The sequence below is a fragment of the Rhincodon typus genome, chromosome 8 (genome assembly GCF_021869965.1).
Source record: "Rhincodon typus isolate 14 chromosome 8, sRhiTyp1.1, whole genome shotgun sequence".
Taxonomy (NCBI): Eukaryota; Metazoa; Chordata; class Chondrichthyes; order Orectolobiformes; family Rhincodontidae; genus Rhincodon; species Rhincodon typus.
In genome coordinates, this window is record NC_063339.1 from 36679930 (window position 1) to 36697433 (window position 17504).

The 17504-nt window shown below is 39.4% G+C and overlaps 1 protein-coding gene across 1 annotated transcript in view; it reads right to left on the reverse strand.

Moving 5' to 3' along the window:
• Positions 1-3874: 3874 nt before the first annotated feature.
• Positions 3875-17504, reverse strand: part of LOC109936081 (creatine kinase B-type) — a 17582-nt gene continuing 3952 nt past the window's right edge. The window contains exons 4-8 of the mRNA XM_020534698.2: positions 16092-16224; positions 11504-11675; positions 9448-9571; positions 9174-9363; positions 3875-4252 (exon numbers count right to left, since the gene is read on the reverse strand). Coding sequence (XP_020390287.1) covers positions 4074-4252; positions 9174-9363; positions 9448-9571; positions 11504-11675; positions 16092-16224 — 798 coding nt within the window. The 3' untranslated portion in view covers positions 3875-4073. The remainder of the gene's footprint in view (positions 4253-9173; positions 9364-9447; positions 9572-11503; positions 11676-16091; positions 16225-17504) is intronic.

Consider the following 17504-nt stretch of genomic DNA (forward strand, 5'->3'; position numbering starts at 1 on the left):
ATTAGTCTAGTCCCATTTGCCAGCTTTTGGCCCATATCCCTCTAAGACCCTTCCTACTCATGTACCCATCCTGATGCCTTTGATACGTTGTTACTGCGCCAGCCTCCACACTTCCTCTGGCAGCTCGTTCCACACATGCACTACCCTCTACGTGAAAAAGTTGCCCTTTAGGTCTTCTTTTATATCTTTTTCCTCTCACTTTAAACCTATGCCCTCAAGTTTTAGTTTCCCTACAATGGGAAAAAGACCTTGGCTGTTCATTCTAATCATGCCCCTCATGATTTTATAAATCTCTAAGGTCATTCTTTAAACATCTGACACTCGAGGAAAAACAGCCCCAGCCTCTTCCTGTAGCTCAAACCCTGCAAACTCAGCAACATCCTTGTAAATCTTTTCCGCATCCTTTCAAGTTTAATGACATCTTTTCTGTAGTAGGGAGACCAGAATTGAATGCAATATTCCAAAAGTGGCCTAACCAATGTCCTGTACATCTGCAACATGAACCCCCTCTCCCCCAACTCCTATATACAATGAAAACCAAAAGAACTGCGGATGCTGTAAATCAGGAACAAAAACAGAAGTTATTGGGAAAGCTCAGCAGGTCTGGCAGCATCTGTGAAGAGAAAATCAGAGTTAATATTTCGGGTCCAGTGGCCCTTGCTCAGGTCACTGGACCCGAAACATTAACTCTGATTTTATTTCTTCTTCACACTTGCTGTTTTTGTTCCTATACTCAATGCACTGACCAATAAAGGCAAGTGTTCCAAACACCTTCTTCACAATCCTGTCTACCTGTGACTCCACCTTTAAGGAATTATAAACCTGCACCCCTACGTCTCTTTGTTTGGCAACACTCCCAGGTCCCTACCATCAAGTGTACAAGTTCAGCCCTGATTTGTCTTACCAAAATGCAATACCTCATTGTTTATCTAAATTAAAATCCTCTACCACTCCTCAGCCCATCTGATCAGTGTCCTGTTGTACTCTGAGATAACCTTCTTCGCTGTTCACTACACCACCAATTTTGATGTAATCTGCAAACTTACTAACCATTCCTCCTATATCACTCAAAACTTGATTTGAGAAGTCATATTGAACTCAATGTTCACTCTTTCATCACATATGCTGCCAGACCTGCTGAATTTCTCCAGCAATTACTAGCTTTGTTAGTGTATTTACTTAATTGTATTTTTGATCCAACACTCATTGGTTAAAAGTGTTGAACAAATCACCATTTTGTTGTACAGCAGTAGCTGGTTGCCAGTATCTAACATTTCAGAATGTGGAGGAGTAGGTCATATAGATCCTCAATCTCACTGCACCATTCAGTAAGATGACAGCTAAATTTCTACATCAATTCCATTTTCCTGTTCTTTTCCGTAACGTCCTCTATTGGAAGTAAACATTCAAAATCCACAATCTTGCAGCAGTAATGGCATGGGTTTACTAGCAAAGCAGTTGTTACTACTGGACTTAATCCAATAGCAGTTAGAGAATTTAAATTCAATTAAGAAAAAATCTGATGCAAAAAATTTAGTATTAGCAATGATGACCATGAAACTACTGAACTGTCACAATATTCAATTTCACCAGTTTTCTTTAGGGAAGGAAATTTGCTGTCCTTTCCTCATCTGACTAACTCCAGACGCAGAGAGATCTGGTTGACTCAATGGCCCTCTTGAAATGGCATAGAAAGTCATTCATTCAGTTAGAGGTCAATTTACACTAGCCATGTCCATAATGCCCACTTTCCATGAGTGCATAGACTGAACAGACAATACAACTGGCAGAAGAACTGTAAGATAATAAATGGTGCACAAACAGCATAGACACAGGAACAAATTAAATAGCACCAGGGAAACATGCTTCCAACTTTGGCAAAGACCATAATCCAAGATACTTATTTAGTCTGTCATTTGCAATGATAGTAGCAGCATTTGTCTGTGCAAAAATATAATAGTTTGTTGAAATTTCCAGAGTTACTTGCATGCTTTTTTTGCGAGACGAATCTGGGGGGAGGAAAAAGTGTTCTTAGCTGCTTTAGGACATAGCCGCATGCAGGATTTGAAAGCTGATCAAGGTTATAGGTATTGAGATAATTAATGTTAGCAGAAATGTTTGTCCATTTGGTAAGACATGATAAAATTTACCAAGCTTAGAGTTTTGACTCTTCCCTTTCCAAGTCAGATAGGGTGAAATTCTGTTTATGTTCAAATTACTGTAGCATGTTCAATCCTTGTATCCTCTTAGATATAGCCGGATTCAAAATTTAAAGATATTGCAAGTGTGTGCTTATCATGTCATATCCACAATAGACAAAGAATGATTTGAAATTATGAAAAACCATTATTAATACCAGACCTTTAATCAATACTTCAAAATACAATGCATTAAAGCAATTAACCACAAAACTTGGAGTTTAGGAGTTATAAACTTGCAAGAGACTCCCCCCCACCACCCCCAACTTAAATTTAATACAAGCCTGTCGATATTGCAAACTGCTTGAATGTGAAAACTGTAAAAGCATGCAAATTTTAAATGGAGGTGAATGTAGTTGTCAGGTCCTAGTGAAAGGCAGCTCTAACAAGATTTCCTGGATCTGTATTTTTTGCAAGAATATTGATGGCATAAGAGGAGAATTGGCTTTAAAACACATAAGAAATAGTAGTAAGTGTAAATAGTGTTAAGATTTAAGTCATCGTTTCAACCAGAGGAAATCTCTCAAGTTTCCTCAAGGCAGAGGTTGAGCTACTTAAAATTATTTTCAACTCAGTACTTCACTGGTCTATATTCAAAGTATAGTAATTGATAATTGCATTAGTTCAAGCAGACAACCTGATCGTGATGAAGGTGCACTATCGTGCTACAGCTAGCAAGGATGCATCTACATAGAGACAGGCGATTATTAAAAAGACCAATCTACAGGAGACCACATGGTTTTGACAAAAACGCAACACTCATCTTGAAATTGTTTGAGTAATAGTGAGGGAGGGGGGTAGGAAAAGGAAGAAGTGTATGCAAAAAAAAAAAAAAGTTAAAAACTTAACAAATGTAAATTTTTAGTTGTCCATACAAAAGTTGCTACATCAATGAAGTCATATAGAATGAAAACAGACCCTTCAGTCCAAATCATCTGTGCAGACCCAACATTTGATTCTGACTTAGTGCCGTATGCCAGCATTTGGCCCATATCCCTCTAAACCCCTTTCTATTCATAACATTTAAAAGGCATCTGGATAGGCAAGTGTACCCACCACTATTTCCTCTGGCAGCTTGTTCCATACACGTACCACCCTCTGTGTGGAAAAGTTATTTTTATAAAACCTTTCCCTTCTCACCGTAAACCTATATCCTCTAGTTTTGGACTCTTTAGGAAATTCAAAACTAAAGTGATCATACTTGTTAAAAAGGAATGGAAGGAGAATGTTAGTTTCATATTCTAAGCAGAATAACATTCTCTCACAAGGAGTAGCTGAGAGAAACAGCATAAAATGCATTTAAGGGAAAGTTAGGTAACCACAAGGCAGAAAAAGGATTAGAAGGTTGGACTGATTATTTTAGTTGAGGTAGGACGACAGAAGGCTTGTGTGGAGCATAACACAGCCATTGATCATTGGAACAACGGCCTATTTGTTTCATAAGTTCAATATGATGCAAAAGAAATCTAATGTCAATATTACAAATTACTCCAAATACAAAGTTCAAAAAAGGTTCAATTGTATATTAATGTTTGAATAGACCTGATACAAGTAGAGTTTAGACAGGAAACAACTTAGATTCTGAAACCACCAAAGCAGTAAAAATGCAAGCTACAATAGCTAGCCCACAGACAGGCTTAAGCAAGATTCTAAGAAAATTACTATGCACTCATTTGTAAGGACCAAAGTATATTTATTCATTTTAATCCATCACAATAACAATGCAGTGATTATAATTTGAAGATTACTACATTTATGGAAGATATTTTGCTAAAGACAACACTTCTCCCCAATCCAGACTGGCATCTTGGAGGTTTTCATAATATTATACAATATATCCAGTGAATAGTTTAGAAGTTGTGCGATAAAGTGACTTTACTTCTGAGCTGGGATAAGATCATTGATAGCCTGACTCTTTTCAAGGCGTTTCTCCATTTCAATTAGCAGCTTCACACCATCGACCACCATTTGAACCAATTCGACTTCAGAGAAACCCAGACGATCAGCATTGGAAATATCAAACACACCACCAACTGCAGCAGTATCAACACCACCTAGCAATGGAGAAAGCAATAAACATCTAAACATTAGTTGCATTAATACTATTAAGTTAGAGTTGTAATGCAATACCACAATCCAATTGTCCAAAAGACAGGAGTTGTCCCTTTCAAGTAAAGTCATTGAATTACATTGGAATATTCACATTCCAAGACAGACAGACAAGCAGCAAAAAAAAAAGTGGGGATTAGTTACCAAATTACAATTAAAAAAAAAAAAGTGTTTTAGATTACACCAAGTTCCTTTTAAAGTATAGCAAATTTCAAAGGCAAATTGCAAAAGCAACACATCCACAAAAGCTTTTTGTCAAAGTTTTTCTTGAAACAGCTCCATTAGAATAAACAAGCTGAGCTGTGTCATGGAAATATAGCATGTCGAAAAGAGAAGATTAAATTTTAGCTTCAGTAATTTTCCAATATCTGAATGCAGTCTGAAATGAATCATGTTTTAATCTTGTGACAGTGCTTACGATGGCAGAAAACTCAACGCACTAGCTCTTCAGGGAGGAAGAAGAATGTCAAATCAAGACTGGTTTAAAGTTTATTCAACAGAATCCACATTTGGCCCAGTAGGCAAATCAGATCTCTCCCAGAAAGGATGATAACCAATAAAAACCAAAAGAACTGTGGATGCTGTAAATCAGGAACAAAAACAAAAAAGAAGTTGCTGGAAAAGCTCAGCAGGTCTGGCAGCATCTGTGAAGGAGAAAACAGTTAACATTTCAGGTCCAGTGACCCTTCCTCAGAACCAAGGTCTAAGAAGTGTCCAATACCAATGCAGAAAGTAAGGGTGTTTCCAAGCCATTTACAAAATGCTTTATAAAACTGGCTCAGTTCTGAACTAGTGTCAATCCCAACTAAACAAATAGATGAACTTTCATTCATCATGTTATGTATTTGTTCTTCCCTTTGAGCATTTTATTTGTAGATCTCCCACCCCCATCTGAGTGCTAGCAAGCTAGGCAATTGTCTAAAGACATTAGAAAATACTCTGAAAGAATTAAATGTGACCTGCATAGTAGGGCTGGATTTTATCCTCTCACCAGAAGGGGTAAAGGCACTGGCATACAGTTCAGCAGCTAGCTTTTCCAGCACCTACTTGCTTCTTCTGACCTCACAGGAAGGTGCTAGATAATAGGCTCTATAGCAGACAAACTAAGGCCCTTCAAATGCCTCACTGAATGATCACACAGGACTCATACCACGACCTATTTTGCCTGTAGTGAAAAAGATCACTGCCATGTGGAGGCCCAGCAGGTGAGCACAGTGGATATTCTTTGGAGTCACCAGAGCCACTCCCTTTCGACAAGGTCACTTTCACCCCACTAACGTCTTTAATTCTCTGCCTCGCCTCTTGAACCCAGCCTCCAATCCCAAGCAATGGGGAACACATGGTCCAAGCAGTGACTACTACTCTCAGTAGAGTGCTGGACTGCAGACTTGCTGGCACAGATTGCCTGGCAGCTTGCAAATGGGACTTCCTCCCAAGGAAAGGGGAAAATAGTCTCATGCACCTGGATAGGCACTCTTCCTGACATTTAGTCAGGGTGAGGAAGAGTGAGAAACACTGCAAGCTAAAACTCATGCATCTGGTTGTCTTACTTTGCAAGGTTCAGCTCCTTTAGATGTACTGTTAAGATGGGTACAGAGGCCTATCCCTGACTCGCCATTTAAATAAAAATTAAATCTGGATTCTCCCCACCAATTATTTCTTAACCAGGCTCCATACAAGAAGTTGAGGTACCTATCTAAATTTAGAAGTGAGTGAATGTTATACCTTCTTCAGCCAGAGGCCAGCATACCATTCAAAGGTAACCATGCAAAAATCAAAAAAAGGTCAAAGTTTACCAGAGTGCTCAGTTCATACTTCAACAGTCTCAGAAAACATTCTGCAGCAATTGCAGAATCTTGCAAATTAATTTCACCATATCAGTATTGTAGAATCAGTTGCCAATAAATTTGGAATCCTTATCTGGCCATAAAATTAAGAATTTAAAAATGCATGGATAGTCAAGGACAGCCAGCATGCTTCATTGACATGAAATTACTAATGTAGAAATGCATGCAACATGTATATGATTGTCATAAGTCTCCTGTGCAACATACTGGCAAACAAACATTGAAACAGTACAACAGCAACAGGAAGGGATGAGAAAATTGGTTGATTAAGAAAGGGATCAAAAAGTAATACATGTTTCTTGATGTGAGTACAGTAGACTGTACTACACAACAGGGATCAAAAATAATGTCCAACAAGGAAATTCAAGATCAGACATACAATTTAATGTGGGGTGGTGCAAAGAGGTGCTGGGAAAGTGAACAAGGACCAGAATATACATTCAATTTAACATATCTCTGGATAGAAAGTAGTGTATTATTCCTTACAAATGCAAAAAGTTAAAAAATAAGAAAATGACAACAATAGAGTAGAACAACATTTTGGCTTTGCGAAGAAAGAGAAAAAAAATAAAAAAAGGGATTTCTATGACAAACGATTAGGCCGGACAGTTATTAGCATTTGCTTATTTGGCCCTTTCAGAAGGGCATGATGAGGCAGTTTCCAGTAGGATTGAATGATAACATTGAAGATGGCAGCTCATATCTAATTCTCCAAGTTTCACATCACACTCCAAATTACAAGTTTATTCCACCACCCAGATCCCTTCCACATCTTGTCTCAGAAGAAATCACGAGACAGTGGACTTGATTTCACAATCAGGCACAGATATTGGTCACAGCTTAAAGCATGGCACAGAGGTGGGATGTACATGCAAGTAGCTTACAGTCAGAATGCAATAAAAGGAGGTCACAGGTGCCAATACGCCAGAAAACAAACATTGCACTCAAGCTAGGCTGCAGAGAAATAAGGTGAACAGCAGGCTACAGCACAAGGCTGATGGATTTGCACAAAGTACTTGATGTTTCAAGAAGCCTGCTAAATGGAATCTGGACAATGTCCAGGAGCAAGAAAGAAAGAGTCGGCCACCAACTTGACACAGGGCTTTTAAACAGCTTGGAACCCATTTGATCCAGTCTAGGAGCAGTGGCCAACTCCACGAGCACATTTGGGAATTCAAATTCTGAAGGAGGGTCCCGACCTGAAACTTTCCTGCTCCTTCAATGCTGCCTGGCCTGCTGTGTTCCTCCAGCTCCACACTTACCTAGAATATTGCACATGACAGCCAACATCACTACTGCATGCCTATCACATGGCTGACCTGGAATCTCCTTCTCCTATTGCCTGCAATTAGCAGGCATTAGAAATATTTGCAGATTGATGCTCAACTGATTTGATTAATGTTATGATGCATGTTCCTTGGCCATCAGATCCTGGAGCAGAACTTGAACTCACAGCGTTTATCTGGTTCAAGTCTGATCTTGCATGATAACATCAAGGCTGCAACTAAGTGTTCAACAAGGCTTGCAGGGTCCTGGCAGTAGAGCAAGTTGCTTCCTAAGATGGTAACGATACTGCTCTGGACATGTGACAGAGGACCATAACTCAAAAGGCTAGTTGTCTTCACGAAGGTAGCTTTCATCTTCATACCACCACTCAACCAGTGACCACACTGTTGATGCCCAGCCAAGATGGTGCAGCTCTCAGGCCTTGTAGACAGAGTTACTTGGCGATCTTCCAAACCCATCTAGAGAGAGTGTCTTTTATCATGGACTGTTAGCAGCCTTCCAACATCCATAATGCAGCAACAGAACATCATTGCTTAGAGGAAATTAGGGGAGAGGTCAAAAAAAAAATGTTGTAGTGACCAGTGACAGAGGGTAGGCAAGATGTGGGAATGTTAAGTGGAGATTAAGGATTCATGGTATTGAATTGAAGATTATGGACAGCCTAGCCATTTAAAAAAGTGCTGACTATATTCCAGCATCTCCATCAACCTCACTGTGTAGTATGTGCTAAAAAGCAGTGCCCTTGTGACACTGGGATTTTGTGTAGCATGCAAAGCACCAGAGATCTTGACATGCCCTGCAGAAATCTCCCAGAGTGGTTTAGGCACTGAAAGCATTACTTCAGCATGTCAATGTTATAATTTGATCACATTTTATTTCCTATAGTGCATGTTTATGTTGATTGTGCACAGAAGTTATCAGCCACATTGTCAGTGGTTAGCCCTCATCATAGCCACTCTGTCTCATCATTGTGGATTAAAAATGTAGCTGAAACAGCAAATCAGAAACAAAATGAAATGAATGCTGCCAGGAAACCAGGAAGTGACAATGCAAGAAAAAGAAACAATATTAAAAACAACAAACTGGAGAAACTCAGTAGATCTGGTAGCATCTGTGGAGACAAACAGTTAACATGGTATCCAGTGAAGTGAACTTTCTTCAGAACTGGTTCTGAAGCAGATGCTACCAAACTTGCTGATTTTTCCCCCACAATCTATTTTATTCAGAGCTCCAGTTCAGAGTTTTATTTTAGTGGTGATGCATGACTTTTTGTGGGTAGTGTCACACATCACCAAGACAAAGAGGGAAGGAAACACCCATTTCAGAGTTGGTATAGGGCAAAGTTAACCCTTGACACCTAGCCCCATGGAGGAGGAGATGTCCATAATCCAGACTCAAGCCATGTATTCAATCCACCTTGAGAAAGAAAACGTAGATAAGGTCATAAAGAAGGAACATCAGTGAACTATGAAATATTGAAACGATCACCAGTGCAGTAGAGTCAGAATCATAGAATTTGTTGTCGCAGTTGCTGGCAAATGTTGCGTTTACAGCTTTAGAGTCTTAGCCACAAGAAATTCTAGAGCATAGCTTCTACCATTATGACGGATGGCAAGAGTTACTTGAAGAATAATTCAATTGTTCCATATTCTTACAATTGGTCAGTTCACACTGGATAATCTGTCTGGCACTTTACTGCTACAATGTGCTTTCTAGTTAAGATTTAACCTACCTGTACCACGCTTCTGCAGTCGCAGCTTTTTCAGAATATCACCAAATTTATCATGTTTGCTGAGATTGGGCAGCTTCACATGGACACCAGCACGGAGACCTGTTCCCAAGTTAGAGGGGCATGTCAGGACGTAGCCAAGGTGTTCATTCCACATAAATGCACGACCGTTGTTTTTGAAGACATTTTCAATCTAGAATTTGAGAATTAGAAAAAAGTATTGAAAAGAAAAACCAATCTTTTGACCTCTACCAACCCAAATGGAGCGGATTTGTACCTTTGTTAGTCCTGTACAGAAACGAGTGAAGACTTCTTTCATATTTCCACCCTTCTGCATGGAAATGACTCGAAGGTGATCTTCTTCATTTACCCAAACTAGGAAAGTCTTGTTGTCATTGTGCCTAGAAAACAGAAAAGTGAGTTTAACATGGAATCAATCAGTATCTTTAAATTTATTAGAGTCAGTGCCAATGTACGATCACAACTAAATATTGTGCTTTTGACAAGAACTCAAACTAGAATTATTACATTTGACCCATCACATTCATGCCAGCTGTTTGCAGGAGTTACTGGGCTAGTCCCATTTATCTGTCTTTTCCCTGTAGCCCTGCTAATTTTGTTTCACAATGGTCCAATTTCCTTTTAGAAGCTACAATTAAATTTGTATCCACCATCCCCTAAGTATTTCAGATCCTAGCCACTTGCAGCCTAAAAACATTTTTAAAACCTTGTGTATCAGCTTAAAACTGGTATCTTCTGGTTTTCAACCCTTCAGCCAATGGAATCACTTCTGCCCATCTGCTGACCAAGCTCCATAATTTTGAGCACCTCAAATCAAATTGCCTTTCGGCATTCTCATCATTGAGAGCAGCTGCAGCTTCTCCAATGTAACTGTACAACTGACATTGCTCATCCTACAATCAGTCATTTTCAGTTCCCTCTCCAATGCATTTATGTCCTTCAGACATCAATATAGTGATGTCACTCGACAGATAATCTGGAAGCCCTCAGTAATGTCTGAGGAAATGGATTTGATTCCTGCTAGGGTAGTTGGAGATTTAATTGTATTTCATTTAAAAAAAGCAAAACAACAAACTGAGAATGAAAGTTAGTCACAATAGTGACCACAAAACTACTCAAATATTGTGAACATCTATCTGGTTCTCAAATATCTTTTTAGGGAAGGAAATCTGCTATCATTACCTAGTCTTGGCTAGCTACACATGACCCCAGACCAACAATGTGGTTGGCTTGGATACTAAGGGATATTGATGGACAATAAATGCTGATCTCATCAGCAAGGCTCACATCCCGTGACTCAAGTGTAGTACCTAAAAAAAAATACAAATATGTCAATGAGACCAAACCAGCATTTTACATGGTTTATCGTAATTTCCTTGCTTTTGTAAGCAAAAGGAGACTAGTTTGTAATTGTGGATTTATTTTTACACTCTTAAAGTACACGTCTCTGGTCTTCTGGCACTTGCTTATATTCAAGCAATGTTGGAAGCTTATAGCCAACACCTGTACAATTTCCATCCTTACTTCTCTTGACATGCTGGTTTGTATTTCAAATCCTGGTGTCTTATCAGCCTGATATTTGTTTATCCAATCTATTGTGAGCTGGAGAAATTACATAATTGTATTAGGGATCAAACCAAAAATATATTCCATGTACACTTTTGAGGGGGTGACTGGGGCAACCTGGTTGGTGGGGGGGTGGGCAGGTAGTTGGAGAGAGAGGAGGAAGACAAGCAGTAGCGCCCGCCAATTTTGAAAATCACCTTTTACCCAATCCACCCATAAATACTTGCAAGGTTAATTTAGGAACTTGATTTGGTGATCAAGCCTATGCAACTTTCCAACTAAGCTATAGAAATAAAAAATTAAACCAAGCTTGTAACCAAGAGGAGGAAACAGACTGCATTGTGAAAACATTAACTTCTGCATAATAAATCTTACAATGAGTAATGGCCATACAGTGCATGTATGTGCAAACCAATTGAAAAATAAGCATCTAAAATGAAAGTTCAACAGCAAACCCTTGCAGAAAGCTGATCTTTCTTCCAAACTGTCTCCCACTTCAATATTGCTTGTACAGCCTTCTAACTGTAGAGCTACTTGCTAATATCAGAACAGAAAAGCTATTAGCTGCTGGTTAATACAAGAGCACCTCAGGCTAACTTTACTTCCGAAACTGATAAGCCCACCCTGCATTGCAGCTCATTAACGCGATTAATGCACATTGCTTCAGCAACCAGAATTCAATCACATTAAAACAGTTTCAACTAAATAAGCATTTCATCATTTCTCCACAATCTCCAAGAACTGACCAGATGCCTCTGCCATCAGGCCAATCACGTGCCATCCCAGAGGCCAACAGCAGAGGAGACACAGGCTTGTCAAACAGGAAGTGGTCATCAATTAGATTCTGCTGCTCCTGGTCAGTCATGTTCTTCAGGGCATAGTATTTTCCATTAAACTCACCATCCAGACTTCCCAAAGCTAGTGAATAATAATAATGAAAATTTAGCCAGTGGTGAAAAACATTGAATTAGACTAGAATTTCTAAATTGAACAGTTTGGCTTGATTACATTAAGAGATTTTGACTTAAAGAGAAAAAGGAAGATTAAACAAAAATATCTATAAAATATTGAAGACACAGCAAATAATAGACTAAATGAATGCCACTAACTATTGGGCTTGGGGCAACTTCATTTTAATCAAATGAAAACAATTTGAGATTACGGAGGGTGAAAGATGCAAATTTTAAAAGATTGTGCTTGGGCAAAGCAGGTTTCCCCCTAAAGTTTATTAATTTTTAAATCATAAGACTGGTCAAAGATCTGATGAGGGATGCCTCCAAAGACTGCAGGGCCACAGAAAGGTGGATTCATTCTCAAAAAAATTAGAACTGTCCGTATCTAGTGCATCTAGGCCAGTGGTTCCCAATCTTGGTCTGAGGACTCTTGCACAGACCTTCCAAGGAGTCTGCAATACAGGATCAACACATGGGTAGAGGATTGTGAAGGGTACCATATTCAAGAGTAACCAGCAACCAAAGGCTTGCTTTGTTCTCCATGCTCACTACAGCGTACTTCCCAGTTATTCCCTACTCTCCTAGTGCTTTTTCCTGTTCTGCTGTCCCTAGGCTAAAGTCCTCTCCAGGATCTTGCTATGGATAAATTGACCCTGCAGTAAAAAGTGAACATTTTTCCTCACCCTAATTAGTGTACAGTTGCCCATTTTCTTAAAGTGAAGGTGTTGCATGCAAGGAAATTTACAAGTGTATAATATCGTAATTTAGGGAGGGGTTGTCCGAAAAAAAGTTATACAGCAGGGAAACAGACCTTCTGGTCCCACTCATCCATGCTGACGAAATACTCAATTATTCCAGTCCCACATCCATCTAAGCCCTTCCTATTCATATACCCATCCGGATGCCTTTAAATGTTATAATCATATCAGCCTCCACCACTTCCTCTGGCAGCTCATTCCATACATGCATCACCCTCTGCGTGAAAAAGTTGCCCCTTAGATCCCTTTCCTCTCTCACCTTAAACCTATGCCCTCTAGTTTTGGATTCCCCTTACTGTGGGACGATGACCTTGGCCATTCAACCTATCCACTGCCCTTGGTTTTATAAACCTCTACAAACGTCAACCCTCGGCCTCCGACACTCCCGGAGAAGACAAAAAAGCACCCCAACCTATTCAGCCTCTCCCTCTAGCTCAAACCCTCCAACCCTGGCAACATCCTTGTCAATCTTTTCTGAACTCTTTCAAGTTTAAACAGCATCTTTCCTATAGCAGGAAGACCAGAATTGAAAGCAGTATTCTAAAAGTGGCCTAACCAACATCCTGTACAGCCATAGCATGACATCCAACTCCTGTACTCCATACACTGACCTATAAAGGCAAGCATACCAAACACTTTCTTCACTACCACGTCAACCTACGGCTCCACTTTCAGGGAACTATAAACCTGCACCCCAAGGTCTTTGTTCAGCAACACTCCCCAGGGCCCAACCATTAAGTGTACAAGTCCTCCCCAGATTTGTCTTCCCCAAAATGCAACACCTCAGCTATCTAAATTAAACTCATCTGCCACTCCTCAGCCCAATGGCCCATCTGATTAAGGCCCTGTTGTTCGGAGATAATCTTCTTCACTGCTCACTACAGGAATTTTTGGTGTCATCTGCAAAATTACCAACCATGCCTCCTATAGTCACATCCAAATTTATATAAATATGACAAAAAGCAGTGGACCCAACACCAATCCTTGCAGCACCAGTCTCACAGGCCTCCAGCCTGAACAACCACCCTCTACTACCCTCAAGCCAATTGTGTATCCAAATGGCTAGCACCCCCTGGATTCCATGCGATCTAACTTTGCTAACCAGTCTGCCATGCAGAACCTTGTCAAACGCCTTGAAGCTCACACAGATAATGTCCACCACATTGCCTTCAATGTTTTTGTCAATTCTTCACAAAAACAAACTCAAGTTAGCGAGACAGTTTCCATGCACAAAGCCACATTGATTATGGATAATCAGTCCTTACTTTTCCAAATACATGTAAATCCTGTCCTTCAGAATCTCCAACTCACCCACCACAAACATCAAGCTCATTGGTTTATAATGACCTGGCTTTTCCTTACTATCTTTCTTGAATAGTGGCACCATGATAGCCAACCTCCAGTCTTCCAGCTCCTCACTGGTGGTTATTGATGATACAAATCTCAGCAAGGGGGCCAGCAATCTTTTCCCTAGCTTCCCACAAAGTTCCGAGATATACCTTAAGCAGGTCCCAGGGATTTATCCACTTATGCATTTTAAGATATCCAGCACCTCCTTCTGTAGTAAAGGATACTTCAAGATATCCTATTTATTTCTCCAAGTTCTCTAGCTTCCAAATCCTTCTCCACAGTAAATACTGACAAAATACTCATTTAGTATCTCATCCATCTCCTGTGTTCCACACAGATGGCCTTGATTATCTTTAAGGGGCCCTATTCTCTCCCTAGCTATCTTTTGCCTTTAAAATATTTGTAGAATCTCTTTGGATTCTCCTTAACCCTATTTGCCAAAAAAGGGATTAGCAACTGTAGAAGAGTTTGAAAACCACGGATCTAAATTCTTGCCAATTGAAGAATCCAATCTTTCAATGCAACTCTGGTATTAATTGAGACCGAGTTGTGCTTCCTCTCCACATGTTATTGAGGTGATCCCTAGGGTGAGCCACATTTTATATCTCACAAAAGGAGCCATGCCCAACATAAGCATTAGTTTCCCTGAGCTTTGCCAAGTTCTGTGATGGCCAGAATTGAGAAGAAGCAATGCTAGAAATCCCCACCTTGTCCTAAATGTCAATGTGGATAAATCAGGCTTTGATTAGGTGTAGTTCCCACCCACACAGGTTACCTGCAGAAACCCTGACATGGTTTGCCATGCTGTGTCTCCCAACCTAATGGCAAGACATTCCAGAACACTCCTGTTGAAGTTAGTGCAAATAATAGTTCAGCCTACATGTTTTCATTTTTAGTTAAAGTTGCAAATCTGTCACTTTTAATTCATTACTGTCACTCATGCTGAAAGAAACCATCTCAACTCTGAAATTGAAAGGAACCAATGTCGCTCTCTAGCACATGAGCAGCCTATTCTAAAATGGAAGAGCTAAAAAACAAACTGAGGGTACCAGCTTGGTAACCTTGATCTGTAGCAAGATGTTACCTCTCCTGGATTGTAAAAGGGTACAATGTATTTCTCCCCCATCCACCCCGCCCCCCCCCCGCCAAATGCATCACTCCATTTTGTATAATTCAGTCACAGTTGAAACCAAAAAAAAAGATTTCTGTAATTATGCAAGTCATGTAAAATCATTTGATCAAAAAATGCAAGTTTAAGACATTTTAGCAGTTTTGTACAAATATTTCTGGCTTTCATTTTGTGAGCCACGTTCTGAGGTATTATAATGTAATGAATTATTCAGTGCTTTTCAGATTTCATTTATACTTTGTAGGTTATGAACTGAAACACGTGGTTCTGAGCGCTTTGGCAGTAAGTCAGTCACATTATTGCTTTCAGGGAGTGTCAGCAGCACCGACAGCTTATTATTCACCCATTCATGCTATATTTGTACTTCGGTCCATGACCTTTATATTACTCACTTTTGCCAGATGTGAGGAAATTATTATCTGGTGACAGCTCAAATCTTAGAGGGCTTTCAAGCAATTGAAGAACTAGTTTGTCATTTAAACTTGTTTCTTTACAGGAAAGACTTTTCACATAGAGGAATATTCTCTTTTTTGGTTTCAAGGCACACAGTTATTACATTCGTATATATTGGCTGTTTCATTCCAAGAATCGATGTGTTTAAAATTTGCAGTGTTTGAAACAAGAGGTCACAAGCACAGAGTACAGTCATTCGCTTCCATAAATGGATAAGTATGTGGGTTACATTTTCATAGATGTGGTATTTACAGTTAAGTGAAACATTAGATCTGCCAGAACTGCTCAGCTTGAATTTGTTTAAGTATACTGACACACGGTTATCCCAGTTCCCATTTCAGGTAAGACCTATCATGTTCTGACTGGATTCAACTAGCAGGAGCATCAACTTTTGGGTAGAAAGTAATGTACAATTTTTTTTTTTTTTTAAAAAAGAAAAGCATAACACTTAGGCAAGGGAAATGGAATACAATACAGGAACACAGGAGTAGGGGCAAGTAAACATTAAAAGACAATAATGATAGTTCAAAAACCAAATAGGTTTGATTATAGACTGTATTGTCAAATAATTGAGCTCAAGACTAGTTTTAGATTATGTTTGTGAATAAGTATAAAAATATTTTCCAATGTTTTTGACGGCTCTGATTAAAATAAGTGAAGTGAATCAGTAACATCATCCATTTGACTTTACCTTCTTCTGAAAGTTTCTCAATAGCACGACGTTCCCCTCTACTGCAGTGAGGGGGAAGGCAGAAGCCACGTATGCTGCGTCCTGTGCGGACTCGGCTACTCAGCACATAATTGGAATCTAGGTCATCACCACCCTTAAAAAAACAAAATCATTTATTTCTTCCTTTGTGGATTTTTTCATCTATTAAAAAAGGAATAGATGCAAATGACCTCATAACATTAATTGGACTTTTAATTACAATTCACCAAAAAGGGAATGCAATGCCAGCTTGACTAGGTATTTTGTTCCAATTCCAATGTACAACCTTATTAGGCAGTTATATTGATTTGAAAAGCAATACCATTTTCACATCCAGCATTAAAATTGGCAAACAACCAAATGACACAAATAGGCTCAAGTATTCCTAAAAAAACAGCAGTGCAGTGTTACAATGGTAGATTGCAAACTCACTTGCACAGCAAGTTCCTTTAATCAATAACTCCTCCAATTAACTACATCAAGTTTAAAAACGAAATTGCTCAAGGTGTTCAGATGCAAAACAAACATCTTCAACTGGAAGCTGGCTACCATCTCCGTTAAATATAGAAAATGGTGAAAATGACCAAATAAATTCAATGTTTAATTTCCAAATAAGCAGTGGGAGAGGTAGAGAAAGAGTTTTCCTTTAAAACAAGTTTACAAAATTAATCCTAATTTGATTATTGTAAGGACATCTCATTTTTATACATGAACACTTCTTTGCTTTCTCCTTGGGCAGAAACACCACCGTAGCATAGGGAATGCTGCATTGCTAGAGATGCCCTCTTTCAGAAAAGACATTCTAAGGCACTCTGTTCAGATTGAAATAAAGATCCCTGGACCTTCCTGTAAAAGGGGAGCAGTGAATTATCCCTTGTACTTAAGTGGGTTTAAAAATAAAACATACTCTGATCATCATCACACTGCCATTGGCAAGATCTTGCCACATGCAAATTGGCTGTTGCATTTGCTACAATGTCAAGAGTACTTAATTTGCTATAAATGTTCTGGTTGGCCCTCTGCTCACGTACAGTACAATATCAATGCAAGTAATTTTAGTTCCACTTAATCACTTGCTAGTATAGAACTGCAGTATTGCTAGATATTTTAGCAAATCTTTGCAACTTGCACTAGCCAATGTATTAACCAAAATGCCAAAGGTAAAGGAACAGCATGTGGATTGTTTTAACAAATTTGCAAAGGCACTCCTGTTGAGAATGCACTAGGCAGAAGACTGACAGTTAACTGCCAGAGATAACAAGGTGTAGAGCTGGATGAACACAGCAGGCCAAGCAGCATCAGAGGAGTAGGAAGGCTGACGTTTCGGGCCTAGACCCTTCTTCAGAAAATGGGTTTTTCTGAAGAAGGGTCTAGGCCCAAAATGTCAGCCTTCCT